At 36.5% G+C, this 21,331-nt stretch overlaps 2 protein-coding genes across 2 annotated transcripts in view; both read right to left on the bottom strand.

The window, feature by feature from the left end:
- The window catches only part of LOC112047842 (facilitated trehalose transporter Tret1), a 40,220-nt gene extending 36,507 nt beyond the window's left edge, over positions 1-3,713 (bottom strand). Inside the window, exon 1 of the mRNA XM_024085104.2 lies at positions 3,479-3,713. The gene's annotated coding sequence lies outside the window, so the exon portion shown is untranslated. The remainder of the gene's footprint in view (positions 1-3,478) is intronic.
- A 2,385-nt stretch (positions 3,714-6,098) lies between these two features.
- On the bottom strand, positions 6,099-15,046 carry LOC112047844 (Y-box factor homolog). Its single transcript, XM_024085106.2, has 5 exons — positions 14,831-15,046; positions 13,067-13,130; positions 11,926-12,141; positions 8,446-8,586; positions 6,099-7,089 (listed from the first exon to the last, which is right to left on the bottom strand). Exons 1-5 carry the CDS (start codon positions 14,937-14,939, stop codon positions 6,849-6,851), a joined length of 771 nt encoding a protein of 256 aa, XP_023940874.1. The 5' UTR covers positions 14,940-15,046; the 3' UTR covers positions 6,099-6,848.
- Between the last annotated feature and the right edge of the window lie 6,285 nt (positions 15,047-21,331).

The raw sequence follows: 21,331 nt of genomic DNA, 5'->3' as shown, positions 1-21,331 counted from the left end.
TTAGATTTTAGGCAAAAGTCAAATATAATTATATTGTATACCAAAACCTTCCTCTTCCAATAGTCTTTAAGACAGACAGACGCGGTGGAGGACTTTGTTTTATAATATAATTATTAATTAATTAACGACTATAATTTTAGACCTTAGGCTGTTCCCGGTAGCCAATAATAATTCAACTGAATAAGCCACTAGCTCAGCGAACTTATTCACATCATCATCATCAGCACCATATCATTTACTGTGCATCAACTGATAGGTGCCTTTTGTAGGAACAACCAGAGGCAGTGTCAACCGTGATGGTGATTACACAACAATCCTACGTCGCTTACAACCAGAGGGTTGTCATCGCAAACCTCCCGGTGGCCAATATGGCTGGCCACAGTAGCCACAACTGCGACCGCGTCCGGCTAAACACAATAGGGATGATGACAGTTTCCTAAATTATATATAAATTAAGAGTACGCTAATAGTAAAGCAATTTTGTAAAAGTAACAGGGTATCTGCGATCATTACTTTCGGATCAACAGGGAAAGGGTCAGATTTGCGGCGCTGCTGCAAATACCTGAAAAGCGCCCCATACAAAATGGTACGATTTAATGACGTCGTTGATCATAATGATCGTTAATTTGTATGGGCGTTCAAACAAAATTACAAATGTCTTTGTTATTTGTGCGCGTATAAGTTTATAGTTCATTTATTGAAAATCTAATTACGATATAGGATGTTTTAATAGATTTTGAAATTTTATAATCTTATTTATTTTGCAAACATCCAGCCAATCTTTTCTTGTTACGTATAAATTAGTTAACATTGACCTTATTTACTCGATAGTGTCATAAAAATCAATATGTTCAAAATTCAAATATACATAGTTATATATAATACAAATATAAATAGTTTACAATCACTTTTGAAAGGTCAGGACTATGTCATAATTTAATTTAATCTAATATAATAATAGTAGAAAATTTAAAATTAAAGTTACGAGGGTGTTAAATGCGCTTTGGTCCGAGAAGAGTCACCAAACCTAGTCATCATCCCCGTTTTGTAGTATAAAAGATTTATTTCCGTAAATCTATACATAGATAGACTTGAATGACAAAGAATCAGATCAAAGATTAACGGAACAAGGCGATTAAAATAAATGAAGACGTGTCAGCCGTATGCACGAGTGCACCTTGATTGTGTCACAACCTGGAAGTTCTTTATAAAGTTAAACTGCGCTCAAGGAGAGTAACTGCGCGATGCCGGATGTACCTACTCACGATTGTATTTGAAATTGTTTCTTTAATTTATTTACTAGCTTAACAACTACATCCCAACGTGCATAGGCGTATATATCGGGTGGCCGGGTGGGCCGTGCCCACCCTAGAATGGTCCAGTGCCCGCCCTAGATTTCTGATGAAAATAAAATTCTATGATGGATACCAAAGTGCAAAATATATAAAGAAAAATCAACCAGCGTCCACAAACATTGTAAAAGAAATTTTGCGTCTATTTTGCTAAATTAAGTGTCGACTCGGCGTCGTAAGCATGTCAGGGGCCGGGCCCACACTAAGTAATAATCCTAGATACGCCAATGCCAACGTGTTTTAATATACAGAGTGCTGAGTATTTCCCATAACTTTTGGCTGGCCGTGGCTAGTTACCACCCTACCGACAAAGACATACCGCCAAGCGATTTAACGTTCCGGTATGATGTCGTGTAGAAACCAAAAGGGGTGTGGATTTTCATCCACCTCCTATCATGTTAGCACGCTGCCATATTAGATTGCATCGTCACTTACCATCAAGGACTAACTTGTAAAGAATAAAAAAAAACTTCAAGGTTGTCGAGTCAACAGAAGCCGAACTGAATAACTATATATTTTTTTAACTAAATAAAATCTTTTTAACAATAAATTTAACCAATTTCAAAATCACACGAAAAATAACATCGTATGTGCTACTCTCTGATCACTTTGAAGGCGGTGCCAAGCCAGTGACGTATTAATTAAAGCCGTTTCTGAAAGAACCACGGGAAAGTACCACGATCTTTAAATCCTAAAAGTTTATGATTTAATCGACTTTAGTTAATGCATCACCGCCTTTCATTTTAACACAAAATCATTCAACCGATTTTCATGAAAATTAAATGAGGCCAATCTGGAAGTATACTTTTTCAAACAAAAATTTTTTTTTAAATTGGCTAAGTAATGACGAAGTTACGCGGTAACAAACATAAAAAAAATGCGTCAAATTCAGATTTTTTCAGTTAAAAATGAAACTTTTTATGTATTCATACGAAGTAGTTCAAATAATTCCCACCTGGTTTATTATTTTGCATGAATTGGCTGGATGTGACGGTCTTAGCCAACAACTAAATAAATAATTCGTAGGTACTTTTACCCATTAACAACTGGTTTTACTTTCAAAATATCGAAAGTTTTGTACTCTACCATACAATACAATACAATACAATATTATGTATTTTAGTAAAATATTTGACATACATAGTAACATAGACGTATATAGCGAAGGGGCCGGTGGGCCGTGCCCACCCTGGTAATCTGGGCTACTGATATGGAATTCTATTAAGATACTAACAATAGACTTGATTTCGGGGGCCTGGCCCCCCCTAGGAAATAATCCTAGATACGCCAATGCATACTAAGAATTTGACATAAATAATAACTTTAGAAAACTATTAGACGCCCCGCGATTCTCGTTCCTGTAAGTATATAGGGTTAATACCTATAGACTATCATTCGCAGCGTCGTGCTCACCATACAGGCAAAAATGCTTTGCCTACCCTGAAAACTCATTACGAACCTGTATTGCGCAAGGAATTTTCCATTTTGTACCTATAGTGCATACCGTAGTTAAAAATCCTGTGCACGCCATTGATTATTCGGTGAGCGTCTAGCTTTCTAATGTTGAAAGTTTTTTACAATCAATCGAGTTTTTGGGTTATATCGGAACAAACAAACAAAATACGAAACCCTAGGTAGGTACGAACCTACTTAATAACGTCTGAATTAATACTTACAGTAACTATTTAACCTAATAAGATAACAAGAGGTAGTAAAAAGTACAACTAATGTAGTTTTAACATAATATGCAACATTTTTTTATATTTAGGTATTTATTTAATCATTTACCTACTTATTGCCAAAAAGTACTATGTCAGCAGAAAAATATGATAGGTAGTAGGTAATTTAAGATCAAAATGTCTACTGGTATAGATAATTTTCAAAACTGCTGTGTCTAGTTATAATAGAATTAAACTAAGGTGGGATGTCACCTACTTACTTAAGTCTAATACATCACAATTATACATACTAATATAATGTATACCTATATATAATAAATTTAACAAGGAATCAAAATTGTGGTTAAAAATCGCAGAACAGAAAACGCTAAAACATATTCGCAATTACCATATTCGCAAGCGATAGAAGACAAATGATAAAAATAAATGAAATAAGTAAACACTCACGATTATATGTATTGAAGCAAAGAAGTAAGTTTGAATACGTCCGACGATCAACAACTCAACAATGTTCAACAGCCGTCAGTGTAGGTAGGCATATAAAACTTTAAATGAATCACTTATCCAATTTCCACTATAAACCGCGAGACTTCAACACGACTTATCGCTACGAAACCAATGAGGATTTTAGCAGTTCTTACACTACGAATGTTTGTATTACTTTCGTTCAAGCGGCGCTGCCTTCAAGTTAACAGTGGGGCACTGGAAAAGATTACTTTATACTTTATAGGTTTGCGTGAATTTATTTTTTTACCTTATCTTGATTCTAGGATTTATCTACTTGTTGACTGAAATCATGGTACAAATAAGATTTATATCGACTATCTATACTAATATTATAAAGCTGAAGAGTTTGTTTGTTTGATTGAACGCGCGCTAATCTCATGAACTATTGGTCTGATTTGAAAAATTCTTTCAGTGTTAGATAGCCCGTTTATCGAGGAAGGCTATAGGCTATATTTTATACCCGTATTCCTGAGGGAACGGGAACCACGCGGGTGAAACCGCGCGGCGTCTGCTAGTTATTGTACGAGCGCACGCCCGCAACTTCGTCTGTCTTTACACCTCTTAAATCCAGCCCTTACGAAGAGTTTTTAATCCAGTCGAGTCGTTCCTACTCGACTAAAATACTAAAGTAGTCCGAACTAGGCCTTACAGTAGTATCGCTGTAAAAATGGAGTAACTTCTCCCGTTTTCCCAACATTTCCCTTCACTGCTCTGCTCCTATTGATCGTAGCGTGATGAAAAGTATACTTTAACCTGCCCAGGAGTATGAAGAATAATTGTACCAAGTTTCGTTTTATTCAGTCTAGTAGTTTTTGTTTCTATAACGTATATACAGACAGACAAAAATTTTACTGATTGCATTTTTGGCATCAGTATCGATCACTAATCACCCAAAAAATAGTTATTTTGGAAATATATTTCATGTACAGCATTAACCTCTCTACAGATTTATTATAAGTATAGATTAGCGGACGCCCGCGACTTTGTCTATGTGTAACTCGATGTAAACTCACCTTGTATTATTACTTTCGCATGTTTTTTATGATAATTAGTCCACCAATAATTTTACAAAAAAATAACTCAAAACGTAAACATTTACATTAAAAAACTTTAACCTCTTTTTAACCCTTTAGGGGTAGAATTTTGGAAAAAACCTTGAATTACATTATTTTCAGTATTTTTCTATTAGTACACCTTCTCATTTTTACAAATGTTAATTGAGAACCTCCTCCTTTTTGAAGTCGGTTAAAAATGATGGAGTTTCCATACAAACTTTGAACCCCTATTTCACCCCTTCTGATTTTATTTTAGCGACAAAAAGTATCCTATAATCTTCTTCGTATTAAGGTCTCGTGGTAAGTTTCACTTCAATTCATTCAGTAGTTTCAGCGTGATTCCTGGTCAACAAAAAGCCTATAAGGGATTTTTGCAGTTACTCGAGCGCGGCAGATGAACTTAAGGGAGTAGGTATACCTTGCACGTTGTTCAGTACCTCCACCAAGTATGAGCCCTGAATATTGGTGGGTACGTTTAGACCAACAAAAAAAAACTAACTTCAGAAATACCTACTCAACCAACATGTCATATAAAGATAAAGTGAGTGATAGCAAAAAGTGTGCATTTCGAAAATCTGACGATTTGAACGTAACGTAATAGAATGGGAGGGTTCCAAAGTTACAAAATAAAACCCTTAGGTAAATTTCCGTTATCGATTATTAAATTGTTCATTATAGTTCTACTTATAAAGCTAGCCACTCACCATCCGATAAGCCCACAAGCCTGCAGCGCTAACGCCTAGTTCGGACTACTTTTATTTTTGAATTTACCGCCCAAAAATAGTTCATACTCGACTATAAAATACTAAAGTAGACTGCACTAGGCATAAAGTCTTGACGTCTTATAAAACTAATTATGTGTTAGTCGCGATCGGCATGATGTGATGCACAAACACACGATCAGTTTTATCGGCTGTCAAGCCGTTACCGCTGCAGGCATGTGAGATTACTAGATCGTTAGTGGCTGACATAATAGGGTACTCTGTCATCATAATCATTATCAACCTATATTCGGCTCACTGCTGGTCCAAAGCAGATTGGCAGACTTATGACTTATAGGTTAGGTTAGGTAGTGTACCGACTCTTAAATCTTGTGGCCGGTGGTCGACACTTGTAGTCGGTGGTAGCTACTTTTTTAACCCATCCATGCAGTATCATAATCGCGCGACTGGCGTGTGGCGGCGTTTTGTGGCCGGTGCAGGCCACAAGAAACGAGCAGCCATGATTGTAGCGTGTGGCGACCACCGGCGTCAACAGTGTGCTGCGAGTCCATATAAAATGTATGAAAACTACAGGAAATATGCCGTTAGCGGCGTTTTGTGGTTGTAGCCGGTGACTCGAGTGCGGTACCCCTAACTTTTAGAGTAGGCTACCAACCATACTTACCTATAGCAGGAGCATGGGCTGACCGTAGAATATGTAATTTTAAATCATAAGATCTGACAAACTTTCAAATTCAATAAATCTATATACTCGTAAGATAGATGTAGAAATAAAACAACAAGTACATAAAAAGAAATTTATTTCATATTTTTGAAATATTAAAAACTATAATTATAATAAAAGTTTCCTGAACATGATAAAATTTAGCTTTCAACAAGACCAAGATAAAACAAAATTCATAAATTGTCTTGGTCCTGCACATTTCAATTTATTAAACAATACGGTTAATTTGATTAAAATTGTAAATATTTGTTTAAAAAAAATAAAACAGCATGCCTAAAAATATCAGATTTTTTTTTTGATTGATTTGATTTGGGGCTTTGGGACCTGCATATTATTTCACGACGACACGTAATAAATAATGAAAATTTTATAATTTAAAATTGCACAATAACTCAATCAGAGGACACATAAGTATATATCATTTTCATTATATTAATAACGAATTACTTCATTAATAAAAACTTTTAATAAATATCAAAACACACAATTTCATTGAGGCAAACGCGCGCGCCCACCCACAATACATAAAATTAAAACAGTAAAAAAAAAAAAAAATAGATTCCGACGAATTGATAACTTCCTCAGACACTATCGCTCGCCACCCAGCAGCTACATTGGTACAATACAAACAAGTATAAAACAATAAGAAATATCACATCAATGACAATTATAATATGCAGCCCCACCGTCCCCATCGACATGCTTGTACATAAAACGGTATACAATGATCTGATCGTTCGCCATGACGCAACGAAACACACGAGTCAGTTGAATAGATAGAAGTGATGGTGTGCGGCGCCGGCGTCGACTCACGCCTGGCTCTCGTTGGTGGTGACCTCGATGACGTTGCACGGCGCCGCGGGCTTGTGCGCCTTGGGCTTGGCCGGCGCCGGCGCGGAGGCGGAGGCCTGCGCCTCGCCCTCCTGGCCGTTCTGCCGCGGCGGCTGGCCCGGCTGGTTGCTGCGCGGGCGCACGTAGCGGTACCCGCCGCGGTACATCGGCCGGGGCCCGCCGCCGCGCCTCCCGCCGCGGAAGTTACGACGGAAATAGCTGCAACCACATACCACTCATATTATAAAGCAAAAAAATTATCATCATCATATATAAAAATGAATTGCTGTTCGTTAGTCTCGCTAAAACTCGAGAACGGCTTAACGGATTTATCTTATCTTGGTCTTGAAATGTTCGTGGAGGTATAGGGAAGGTTTAAAAGATGAGAAAAAATCAAATAATTTCCGGGAAAACCCTAAAAACTGCCCTTTTCTATTTCCCATACAAACGTTTAAGAGTCGAGCGGTAGGGGTAGGGTAAGGGTAGGGGAAGGGTAGGGGTAGGGTAGGGTAGGGTAGGGGTACGGTAGGCGTAGGGTAGGGGTAGAGGTATAGAAGGGTATAGAAGGGTAGAGTAGGGATAGAGAATAAGTGCACTTATGTCAAAACGAAGCTTGACCGGGTCCGCTAGTCATATTATAAAGCAAAAAAATAATTAAATCATCAACAACAAGCCGTGGTAGCCCAGTGGATAGGAACTCTGCCTCCGATTCCGCAGGATGCAGCTTCAATCCAGTCTGGGCCATGTACCTCCAACTTTTCAGTTGTATGCAATTTAAGAAATTAAATATCACATGTCTCAAACGGTGAAGGAAAACATCGTGAGGGAACCTGCATACTTTGAATTTTCTCAATTCTCTGCGTGTGTGAAGTCTGCCAATCCGCATTGGGCCAGCGTGGTGGTCTATTGGCCTAACCTCTCTCATTCTGAGAGTCTCGAGCTCAGTAGTGAGCCGAATATGGGTTGATAATGATGATGAATAAAATAAATAGACATTGTTATGTACCAAACTACTGATCCTTTATTTTTTTTGTTCCATGAAATATCGTGCAATCAGTCAAAAAGACTGAGCAGATACATGGGTTTCAGGTTTTTTGTTTATTTATTGTTTTTTTTTTTTACAAATTAGCCCTTGACTACAATCTCACCTGATGGTAAGTGATGATGCAATCGGAAGCGGACTAACTTTATTATTATTATTATTATTTAAAAAATTCTTTCACCAAAGGGATCAGAGAGTAAAGGCCTCTTACGCCTCTATGACGTCAGCCTGGTAAGATGTAGAAACTAAAACGGGTGTGGATGGTCTTCCTACTCCTAAGAAGTTAGCCCGCTACAATCTTTGATTACATCATCACTTACCATCAGGTGAGATTGTAGTCAAGGGCTAACTTGTAAAAAAAAAGGTGTAGCTGGAGGGAAGTAGAAAATCGTGAGTGGTTGCATGCTCTCGGAAAGGTTTCCTTGACATTTTTTGTTTGTCTATATATTACCTCTTCCTATACATACCACCATACCACCACACCATGTTGTTTCTTCTGTACATCAGATATGTAGAAACAAGTAATGAATTACCGCTGAGGTGGGGCCCCGGCGCCATCTTGCCCCTCGTCCCCCTGCGCGCCCCCTTGGTTGGGTGGGGGCCCGCGCCGTCCCATGCCACCTCTGCGTGGAGCCCCCTCGCTGCCGCGACCACCTCCTTGACGGGGGTAGTATCTGTTGATGAAAATGTCTTTCCAACATCATTTTGAAACTATAAAGCTAATAGCATTGACCTCTTATAATAAAAGGACACACAATCATGTTGAGAATTTCACTTAAAAACTGGCCAATTTTATTTTGACATTTTTAGAATTATTGGTAAAGAAAATTGTACCTAAAAGCCTTTAAATATAGTCCAATATTCACCAGATGGTGAAGGAAAACATCGTGAGGAATCCGGCATACCAGAGAATTTTCTTAATTCACTGTGTGTGTGTGAAGTCTGCCAATCCGCATTGAGCCAGCGTGGTGGACTATTGGCCTAACCCCTTTTTTTTTTTTTAATTCATTACTATTGTGCAATCAGCTGCAACAGCTTTAAGCAAATTGCTTGTGGGTATTACATGGCATGTGTAGCTGACCTTCCATTGAAGGCCATGCTAATTTATTTTATTTGTTAATTTTTTGTATTTCATTTGTACATTTGTACATTCTTATTATTTTGATTTTTTTATTTTACAGGAGATCCCATATGTAGGCGCGCTTTAGCCTTCTAACATCTATTGGATGACCGAGGGCAGTAGCAAGTTTATTTTCATGGGTGTTTATGCGATTTTTATAGCACATTGATCTGAGTTCAACCTCTTCTTTTACTTTTTATGACGTTTTGACTGTGACAACGTCACTACGCGTCAATTGACAGCTGACAGTGGCAGTTGTCAGTTGTCAAAATAAACTGTCAACGATACTACGCGTCGCGCTAGGATGGCGCGGCACGTGTTGACCCAGAAAAACAAGTAAACATGAGCACGCATGCGAGAGGCGCGCGGTCGTCGAACTCTAAACTAAGAAATGTAATCTGAGGTTTAGCTGGGATTTGCAACCCCACGTAGTTGACAAGTGTCGTTCCATAGATCACTAAAACTGCACCAAAATTTCACTAAACTTAAATAATAAATATAGTCAAAACGTCTTATCACTATGCACAATATTAGCAAGGTAAAGCTGTGAAAACCCGGAAAATTCCTCACACAAAAATCAATTAATTAACGAATGCATAGCTCGCGCGAAACACGTCCGTTCGCCGCGCCGAATCGGCGAATCCTCCATTCTCCATTGGTGGATCCTAGCTCCATTCTGTCCAGAAGGACAGATATGGAGCTAGGATCCACCATGCTGCCCCAATGCAGGTTGATGGGTTCATTTTTAATTAACAGCAATTATCAGACATTGATGATGACTGCAACCTCAATCCATGTTAAATTAATGCAAATGAAGTGTAAGACTGGTTTAAATAAAGGCTACCTACTGGCTTTTGCATTTTTTAAGTGCAAGATAATACCTTATGACCTCAGACCAACTATTGTACAGGACCTGCCTCGCTAGATGTTACTTTTCTGTCAAAGTATATGATCAATGATCTAATTTATAAAATTATAAAAGCTGTCTCTATAGAATCGATGTTAAATAGTTGTAATCGCGTTCGACGGTTAAAGAGCTCCGTTAAAATACCTTTTTGTGTAGTTGAATGGTGTAAAAAATGGATAAAAACTTCTAGTTTAGTATAAGCTATATACCAAATCTAAGCTCGTTTTCCTCAGAAAATGACAGACAATTTTGTTTGTGACTATGAGTGCGATACAGGTCCTTCTATAATTGGTCTGAGCTTATGACTGCAACCTCTATGTTAAATTACTGCACATGCAGTTTGAGATTGTTTGGTTTAAATACAGGACTTTAGTGTTTGACTAATAAAAGTAGAGACTGAAATCAACCAGCAAATTTAAAACAAAATGGAGTGCGATCACAAAACAATAGTGCAAATGTTTAAATAACTCTTGATAATTGCAATTTAATTTTTTTAACATGTGGTAATGTTTTCATACAAATACCTTTTTTGAATAAAGATTAGTAGATATTTTTTTTAATTTGCCGGGTGATTTCTTTCTTTGACTAAACTCTACATACTGGCTTTTTTATCTGTATAAGATTATCGCCTATGACTGCAATCTCAATGTTAAATTAATACCAATGCAGGGTTCATACTTCATATCTAGGACCTCGCCTACTTACTTAACCTTTAACTGTGGATGTGGAGTCACACAGGCTAGTCGATGTACCTAATTTCACCTAATTTTCCCTCTCCCTGCAATTAAGCGGCTCAGTTTTGTTTTAGTTGTAAAACTACTAAAAAAGGAGGAGGTTGTGTCTTCTGATGAATATCCGTAATAAAAAACTATCAAAATACTGTCCGGAGCCTGTAAGCTAATTCTTGTAATTAGACTGTTGTCAAAATTTTCAACATTTGTTACCAGAAATTTCACGTTTTTGGATTCTTATATATTATATTTTGAGAAAATAAGAATCATTTTGTTAAAAAAATAAGTTTGACTGTTTTCAATATCTAAAAATGTAGATTTAGACTTAAAAGTACCAACATTTTTGATTTCACCAACAAGTAAAAGTTGATTTTATTAGCACCTTATTTTATTGCTAAATCCTAACTTTAATATTCAATTAGTTTTAAAGCGATCTTATATCAATTTCCTCAACAAAAAAAAAGTGTCTGCATATTAGGAGCCTGTGAGACTTCACATCCTAGTGTAGTGAAAAAATTATGTCCATACTTAAAGGTTAAGTAACCTACCATCTAAACTAACAGGTCAGTATTGAATAAACAGATTTGGACCCAGGAGGACCCATTTTTATGTTCTGTAATGTATTCTCAAACGCACCAAAAAGGCCAAATAAAAACTACTATTACCAAATTTGAATCAAGCAACTGGGCTATGTCTAGGATGAAAAGCTTATAGAATCTTGGAAAATTATTTAGTAAGCAATAGCAGCAGAGCAAGCAGCAAGAGGCATGATGATAATGGGATGTTAGTAGTGTTTTATGAACCCATGGTTCCAATATCAGAAATTATGCAATAAATATTTTTATCAATCAGTAAAACTGGAACCAGGTTTCATAAAATTTGAAAATTGTTAATTTCGAAAAGCATAACAAACAAAATATAAGAAAATATGTATTTAAGAAACTAAATAAACAAAGAAATAAAAATATTTACATTAAAAATATTAACAAACATTTGTTTATTTGTAAGTATATTATTCTTTCAAAATAGAATAATATGAAACGTTTTCTATTGATTCTTGAAGGATTCTAATAGATGTTTAAATTGCTCAGAAAAAAATGCTTGATATAAGCCCAACAAACAACTGTTTGTGAAAAGTAAAAGATTTTGAAAATATTTATCTCTCGACTGTTTATCTGTTATTTCAACATATAAACATTCTTCATTGAGGTATTTGTTTTTATTTCTAGTGTTTCTTCTATAAGTTTTTACTAACTGGCGCGGAAAACCGCGGCGCTTGTCGGCTGCGTAGGGCGAGCCTTTGACTGGCTCTCCGTCGGGGCCGGTGACTCCGGCAGCTTCATAGCCTTTCTCGCCGGCCACAACGGCAAACTCCACAGCCTCGCCGTCGCCGACCGAACGCACAGCCTTGCGCGGGTTGTTCCGGGTGATCGCAGTTTGATGTACAAACACATCCTCCTTAGTGTCATTCCTGTATAACAATCAACAACACATTAGCCAAAGGGCTAGTTGATAACTGCTGCTGTACCTGCAATCAGTATTGGAGGGGAAATCTAGTCAGTGGCGATCACAATAGATCGGTAATGGTCAACGTGATTCAGGGACGTCGAGAAGACCTGCAGAGTCGCGAAATCCTGAAGAAGAAGGCTAGACGGCTGCACACTCGAAAAAAGATGACGTCATGCATTGTTCCCTCGCTCTAGGGTTGCCAACTTTTTTTACAAGAAATAAAGTATAATTCTGGTCTATGAAGATTATTAAACATTATTTTAGAAAAACGAACATATGCTTTTCTAAAATGCAACCATTCCATCAGTATATTATTATAATGTTGTCAACGTTCAACTATCGTCAGTAAACTGACTTTACAGACTAACCAATTTTTTTTACATGGTCTTACATTGATCAAAATTGTTCTACTAGAATGAAAAAAGTTTTTCATAATTCTTTCAGATGTGGTTACGTGAAACTATTAATTTTTAAATATTTACTAAACAATACGAGCCAAAACGCTGTAAGCTATGATGGTCTACATTTCAACTGTTTCATGACATCACATTAACTAATCCCTTACCAAACAGAGTTTTACAAAAATATTACTTAATAAATTAGTATGATATTTCGTACATCAAATAACATTGTGACGTCACAAAATGGACAACAGTGTTTTTGATATTATAAAAAATTTTAAAGATACATGAGTTTTTTAATTAAGTTTTATAAGAAATCGTCAACTTTTATTAATTGATATGGATATATTTCCGACCTTATTTCATGTACTATACAAAATTAATAGTTTATATTAAATTTGATATGAGTCAACTAATTTATTGTTTTGCTTGTAAAGAATCTTAAAATACAGAAATAAATAATAAAGAATCTTGAAATACTGTTACCTGTTGATGAAACCATATCCACTCTTGACGTTAAACCATTTAACGGTGCCCGAAACTTTTTCAGCTGAAAAAGAAAATAGATTTATTTTTTACATTCTGTTTAACATTCAAAGATATGGAACAAAAGATAGAAGGAAGAAGGAAATGGTAAATAACTAATATTAGCATTGCATTTGAGCACCTAAGTAACCAAAATATAGAATTCAGAGATCTAGTGACGAACCTCCTCACAATGTGCTGACTGGAGGATTACTGCCTTATTTATCTGACCCTTCAGTCTAGCAAAAGCTTCTCAATTTATTGGTTAGCCTTTTTCTACAATACAATTGACTGAAACTACTAATACAAGAATAATAGTCCAATTTAACATTCCATTTATACACATAAGAGCCGTAATAGCCCAGTGGATACGACCTCTGCCTCCGATTCCAGAGGGTGTGCATTCTAGTTTGATCCGGGGCATGTACCTCCAATTTTTCAGTTGTGTGCTTTTTAAGAAATTAAACATCACAAGTCTCAAATGGTGAAGGAAAAACATTCAAAATCAAAATCAAAAATCATTTATTTCAAGTAGGCTCAGTTTACAAGCACTTTTGACACGTCAGTTGACTATTTGTAAAGATTCTACCACCGGTTCGGAAGGCAGGTTCTGCTGAGAAGATACCGGCAAGAAACTCAACAGTTGCTCTTTTGAAAAAGTCATACAGTATTATAATTTACAATTAATAACAATTACTGTTTACATTTTTTATAGTTTTACTTTCTGTGTGAAGGTGGAAGCTGATCCAACGACCTCCAAGCATCTTTATCATTAAGGAACTCATCAATGTTGTAGTACCCTCGACTAAGTAGATGTTTTTTAACACATTGCTTAAAGCTATGCATTGGCAGGTCCATCACAGTCTTGGGGATCTTATTATAGAAGAGTACACCCAAACCTACAAAAGATTTTTTTACTCTTTGGAGACGATATGCTGAGGAAACCACATTGTGAGGAAACCTACATGTGTGTGTAAATCTGCCAATCCGCATTGGGTCAGCGTGGTGGACTATTGGCCTAACCCCTCTCATCCTGAGTATAAAGTGTCAGGTACATTTTTAGTTTTGTCCAAGTCATTTGTCTTTGTGCTAATTACTTATTTGTTCTATTGTTACTTAACTAAATGATGGCCTATTATATCTTTATTCCAAGATGTAAAAAAACAATGGACAATAATTGGTCTAGCTGCCATGAGAACTTATTTTTGTTTTTAAACATTAATAATATGATATCATAAACATAATCAGTAAACAAATATTGAAACCAAGTTGGAAACAATTTGCAGTCCTCAGTCAGCATGTATACAAAATGGCGGGTAAGTTTTGCCAATGATTTTGCAACACGAACAAAATACTTGGCGTTTAGTGAGCGGGAACTTGATATTATTATATTGATAGTATTGAATTGAAAACAGAAGATATACGCCTGAAAGCATTAAAATCACCTAACACGTGTAGAAAAGTAAAGACGCAATAAATAGGTATGAAAAACAGTTCGCTAGTTTATTGATCGGCGATCGGATGAGACTAGACGCCCGGTTACCGGGACCCCCAAACTATCTATAATGTCGCTTAGCTAATCCACAAAAAAAATACAACATCATTAGTGAGCTATGACATTTTTCGCGCTGTAGTAAAGTGTAAATAACATTAAATAACATCTAAGAGCCATGTGCTTTTGAAACACCGGGGCACGCTAAATCAAGATGGCGCAGCGTTACTTACCAATGATCTGCTTTTGTTTAGCCGCCTTAGTTTGTTGGGGTGGCGGTTGTTGATCTGATTGCTGCTGCTGTTGGGGCTGCGGCTGCGGCGCTTTCTCGGTATCAGCCATGGTGTAATTGGCGAACGGCGATGGTGGCTAGATGGTAAATTCCTCCACGACCTCTCCTCGATGTTCACCGCTCCTCGATAGTTACAAATGGACTGATTTCTGACTTGACTGAAAAATTCAGCGTTACCAGTGCTACCACTAGATTGTACGAATTCCCCAAATTCGGGGAGAAAAATACAACCGTTCTCCACAAACTCCCCACGATATGTAGGTAGTAATATAAACTAAGAAGTAAAAAGTTGAAATAAAGGTAAAATTAATGCAGTTTTTTATGTATGTATGTACTGATCTTACTCCTTGTTGAGACAAGAAGCCACAGACTACCTACCAAAGTTATCTGCTAAAGACTCCGCATGTAAAGAATCGAATTGAATAATTCAAAAAGTTAAGTTAAATGAAGGTAGTGAAGCAGTTTTAAATCTGAAGTAGTATATTTTGATGAAAAATCATACCAAAGTACAAACAAAGAGCCTTTTCTAACGGCGGAATTTCCATATTTATTTTAAAACTAGCGGACGCCCGCGACTTCGTCCGCGTAAATTTCGATGTCAAGTTTACTACTACCCCTACCCTACCCTACCCCTACCCCCATCCTACCCCTACCCTCCCCGTACCCTATCCCTTTCCTACCACTATCCCACCCGTACCCCTATCTCACGCCTATCCTACCCCTACCCTACCACTACCCTATCCTACCCGTACCTCTACCCTACCACTACCCTACCTCTACCTCTACCCTACCACTACCCTAAACCCGGCCCTAAACCTACCCTACCCCTACACTACCCTTACGCTTCCCTACCCGTACCCTACCCTACCCTGCAACTTCTCTATCTTACTCCTACCCTTAGCAAAATCGGTCCAGTCCTTCGAGAGTGGTGGTATGACCAAGAGAAATAGAGACTTCTATGCTAATAATATAAAGAGGTAAAGTTCGTGTGGTTGTAGGAGGTAATCTCTGGATCTACTGGACCGATTTGGAAAATTGTTTTACCAATAGAAAGCTTATTTATTTGCGAGTGTCATAGGCTATGTTTGATCCCCATATTCACACGGGAACGGGAACTACGTAAATGAAAGCGCCGGGCGTCATATAGCGGAATTTCTGCGTCTTTTAGAAATTTTGTATTATCTCTGAAACTATTTAAGTAATTAACATACTGTAAAGAGCAAATCTTATCTCCATAATATCCTTGTGATTATTAAATAATTTATTTTAATAAGGATTAAAGTTTAGTTGTATAAATAATGACGTAAACCTAAGTATATAAAATTAATAATTTTCAAAACACAAAAGGTACTATATCTGCTAATATATAGAAGATAGATATATGGCGTCGCGGACTTCTTTGTAGAACTTTTAAAGATACATAAAGTCTCTATACATTAATTTCAATTTTACACAATGGTTAAGACAGCGCATGCGAATAAGTCTGTTTAAAAGGTTTTTAGTCCGACCTGTATGACAAAAACTGTGATAACTCGGCTAATATATATGATACCAATATAAAATATAGCCTATAGCACTCCCCGATAATGTAGCATTCTTCTGGTGAAAGAATTTTTAAAATCGGACCAGTAGTTCCGAAGATTACCCCATTTAAAAAATGTGACAAACTTACAAACTTTACCTCTTTATAATATTAGTATAGATATAGATAAAAAAGCATTTATTGTGTCATGACTGTTAGTTATTTTTAGTATTTAACTCCTTCTGACGCAGTCGGGTAAAAAAAGAAATTACAAACATTGGTACTTCATTCTTTGCCCGTAAGAAAGAATTTGTCCCCGCCTTGAATTTGAAATTGTCTTTTTATGACCTTTCGTTTGATACCCATATTATTAGGTTAAAGTAAAAAACCTCCCCCACCCTTTTTTCATTTACGGGCGCCATTTTGAAAATTTATATAGCCTTTGTCACTACCACAACTCTAACGAACTCAATGACACCTCATATGTCAAAATCCGTCTAGCCGTTTGAGCTGTAGGGCGTGCCAAAGAAATGAACATAGATACATACACACATATCCACATACATACGCTCAAAAAACATTACCCTCCTTCTGACGCAGTCGGGTAAAAAAGAAACTACAAGAGATGCAAGTTCACCTCTGAATGGCAAGGCTCATTGATTTAAATGAAAGGAAAGCGCCAGCTCTGGGATCACCTTATGCCATGATCGATGGATTATGACCGAGTATTTACAACGTCTAAGAATTTGGAATTTATTGAGATGCAGAATTAAAAAAATGTTCGCGATATCCACGCTTACAACTAATCCCTCACACCATTCTCCAATTTAGTTGAAATTCCCCAAATTTCGGGAATTTTCCCACAAATGGCAATGCTGAACAAATCACAAAATAAATTGACAACAGCTATTCCGTTTCATCCGTTATATTGGCAGTATGTACAATTTCCGTTTATGTCGATTGCTAAAAAATCGATCTGGCACCGAAACGTAGTGATTATAAACTCTTTGTTAAATTGTTTAAAAAGCGTTGCAGGAATAAAACTCTTTCTAATTCCTGATTAATGCTTCCATCAGCTCATCATTGAATATTTTCTTTCTAAAACCGTCAAAAACATAATAACTCGCATTTTTTTTTATAAAAATACTAATAATAATCATAGATACCATAGAGAAAATATATTATATTTGTAAATTACGATTAACAAATATTGAAGTTTGTGGAACAGAAGATTCTTCGTTTTCTTTCGGTTTTTATACCGATTATTTGTCTCTCCGAGACATCCAGATGATTAGGTCTGAGGTTTGTCTGTATATCTGTGGTTATTTTAAACTCGTCCATAATTTATGACTCACTCAGACCAAATACATATGGAATGTATCGCACCCAAATTCACCAAAAAAACGGGACGAAGTAAACTCGAAAATATTTAACACCAGTACATCGCTTAGACTATTCACACTATAATATATACACAGAATATTCGATTACTTGATCGATGTTTTGCTGTTCCGGCTGAAGAATCGATTCTTTTTAAATATTTTATTTGTTACAAATTATATATAATTAACTTCGAAATACTTACGCATGAAACGTCATTTCATCTTTTAGTAAACTAGAAGTTATTGACCCTTTTTAATGCTATTTAACTTCGTCGAACTTGTCTTTTTAGGGAGCTCTTTACACAACGAAAACCATTACAACAATTAAAAATTAAGAAAAAGTTCATAAAAATCGTCAAATGTATGATTCTTGATCTTTGACAGAGGCAAGTCCCTATATAATTCGTCTGATCTCATATTAATGGGGTTGGCTGGTGAAATCTAAACGCAGATGGCGTCATCAGCGCTGGTGCCTTCATTGCTATTGTCTGTGGCGTTTTGTAGCGGGAAATCTAAAACAAGTAGCGCGCAAATTCAATCTTTGAAAATAATTGCTACAGCATAGTTAAAGCTATACAAAATATCAAAGCCTTGAGACACTGTGACACCACATTTGACCTTAAATATATAATGGTTATGAGAATTCGTGATAAAATAAAACAAAAATCAGTGCTTCCTTATTAATTTCTATTAATGTCGATTTTCTTATCAAATGATACATTATATCTCATAATACCAATCAGGGAAACTATAAAATCATGTGAAACATAGTAATGTTTGAAATGGTCTAAAATAAAACCTCGATATATACCTACCAAAAATAGGTTTTTATTCCTGAAGCATTCCTAAAGTTACGAATTTTTAGTTTCTGTACCGATCCCGGGATGGGTACGAGTAACTATAGATGTTTAGGTATACATAACAAAACTGACAAGATAATAATAATATGTTTGCATTATCTTATCGTGTCGTTAATAACACATTTTTTAATCTGATAGATGCTTCGATAGGTACCTAAGTAATAAATACGATTCTGTTAAATAATAATTTAAAACCATTATATAATACTGCTTAACTATTACTTAACTTTAATTAAAAGTTCTCGACTTTGTTTATCACTAACTCACTAAGCATAATTAAAAATAAATGAAAATTTTTAAATGAACATTGTTATGTAACGGTCTCATTGGGTAAGATAAATAATCTGTTCAGGTTTTAGAGGTAGGTTGCACTGCTATGTCTGAATATATGGACCTCAATGTAACCAAATGCAGCACTTCGTCTAGTTAGGTAAGTCCAAAATAGAAATGGGCGTTTTTTAAATTCATCAGTATCTGAACAAAGTCTTCGAACAGTGCATGTTAGCAATGATGACCGATGGAGTCGGGACTTGGTCGGTCCTTCCTAAGAGGTTAGTTAGGACTTAGGAAGAACCAGCCATTTGTCGGATGATGTTGCTTTTTTTTCTGATTGTGTAAGTGCCGTAGGCTCCTTATGGGACCTCAGCGGCGTCACCGGGAGGTGGATGATGTTGCGAAGTACAGTTATTTAAAGGATTATGAGCGAGGCGCGCACGGGGTGATGTCTCGCCGCCGCGTTCCTACCAAAGATTACAGTGTATTATTTCCTACGCAATATTCTCAGACGTCATTAAGTTTGAATTTAAAATTATATTATAGGCACAGATTAATCAATAATATACAGATGTAGCTGGAACATGACGGAGTCGTACCCGTCACGGATACGAATATCAAAAACGAATACGTTCTCTTGTCAGTACGATACGAACCGTCGCATCAGTAATTTTTAATAGTAATCAAAAAAAATGGCGTCTTATGTTTTTAAATATTAAAAAAATTGGTTATTATTGAATATTATATTAATTTACGTAATTGTTGTTAGTGTTAAATTTTAAAATACAAGTTATGACTTATGAAAAAAGTTTGTATATTAAGCAGATGTCAAGGAGACGCGTGACTTTTGTATTTTTTTTGTGGGTTGAAGCGGCAGCGCGCAGTTTGTAAAGACTCTCTCTGATTACTCTGTGATTATAGGCTATGTACTCTACAACTATACCCGTGATAGCCCAGTGGATACGACCTCTGCCTCCGATTCCGGAGGGTGTGGGTACGAATCCGGTCCGGAGCATGCAGCTCCAACTTTTCAGTTGTGTGCATTTTAAAAAATCAAATATCACGTGTCTTAAACGGTGAAAGAACAACATCGTGAGGAATCCTGCATACCAGAAAATTTCCTTAATTCTCTGCGTGTGTAAAGTCTGCCAATCCGCATTGGGCTAGCTGGTGGACTATTGGCCTAAACCCTCTAATTTTGAGAGGAGACTCAAGCTCATCAGTGAGCTGAATATAGGTTGATAATTTTGATGATGACTCTATGATTTAATCGATACTGAAGACAAAAATATATCTTTTTTATATTTTGTCTGTCCGCCGACCGGACAATGAAACTACTGAATGAATTCAAATGAAACTTTGCTCGATTTGAGACCATAATACGAGGAAGGTTAAGATACTTTATATCGCGAAAATTAAATAAATAAGGGGGTAAAAACTGGGGTTAAAAGTTTGTATGGAAAGTCAATAATTTTAAAAGTGAAATTTGTAAAAAAATTGGCACGTGTAGGTACTATTCTCAGACTAATTACATAAGGAGTAACACACCCATTTTATTTTTAAGACGATAAAAATAAAATGATAACTTTTAATTTAAGCGACTTTTTCTTACTTATTGCATATTGGACAGTTGAGTTATGTTCCAGTGTGCCTAATGCGATAGTAAGCTAGTATTAGATGTTAGTATAGATTAACGATTTATTTGGGATCCCTGTTTACTTATCACGTAGGTAGGTATTCTGGAGACCACGCATCAGTCAACAGTGTAGGACGTCCGTCCTTCTTTCCTTCAGCTCGATGGTCCAATTACACTAGGATAGTAAGAAGTGCATGGCTGGATGAAGAAGGTGCGGTCATGAGTGCCTATGTCCACAAATGGACGGTTAGACGCTGATTGTAATGAGGTATGACTCAAATAATTTTCTAGAAGTAGGTACCTAACCTGCAGGTCAATAACATGGGACCCCTTAAAGGGGACCACGCCGACGTCCAGTAGGATTTTTTTATTTCAAGTCACCTTTCAATTACTAAGTAACCTATGCTAATCTATACTAATATTATAAAGAGGAAAACTTTATTTGTATGTTTGTTTGTAATGAATAGCCTCAAAAACTACTGGACCGATTTTAAAAATTCTTTCACCGTTCGAAAGTTACATTATCCACAAGTAACATAGGCTAAATTTTATTTAGGAAAAAAATAGGGTTCCGTAGGATATTTGGGTTTTTTGGACACAAGGTGTAAAAAATCTACTAGAAAAGTAACTTATTTTGCGTACGCTGCCTAAACAGAACCATAAAATGTTCTAATTAATAGGGTAGGGGTGAGGAAGGGGTAGGGTAGGGGTGGGGTAGGAGTGGGTTAGGGGTGTTGCAGGGGTAGAGTAGGGTTAGGGTAGGTAGGAA

Source organism: Bicyclus anynana, chromosome Z (genome assembly GCF_947172395.1).
Source record: "Bicyclus anynana chromosome Z, ilBicAnyn1.1, whole genome shotgun sequence".
NCBI classification, from domain to species: Eukaryota; Metazoa; Arthropoda; class Insecta; order Lepidoptera; family Nymphalidae; genus Bicyclus; species Bicyclus anynana.
This window is presented reverse-complemented; position numbering and strand designations above follow the sequence as displayed.

What these genes read in the sequence shown, in the direction of transcription:
- LOC112047844 (XM_024085106.2), bottom strand. Translation starts at nt 14,939, where the DNA reads ATGGCTGATACCGAGAAAGCGCCGCAGCCGCAGCCCCAACAGCAGCAG. An exon ending in CGCCGCGGTTTTCCGCGCCA is followed by an intron (nt 8,587 to 11,925) that starts GTTAGTAAAAAC and finishes TTTCATCAACAG; the next exon opens with ATACTACCCCCGTCAAGGAG. An exon ending in GCCGGGGCCCCACCTCAGCG is followed by an intron (nt 7,090 to 8,445) that starts GTAATTCATTAC and finishes ATGTGGTTGCAG; the next exon opens with CTATTTCCGTCGTAACTTCC.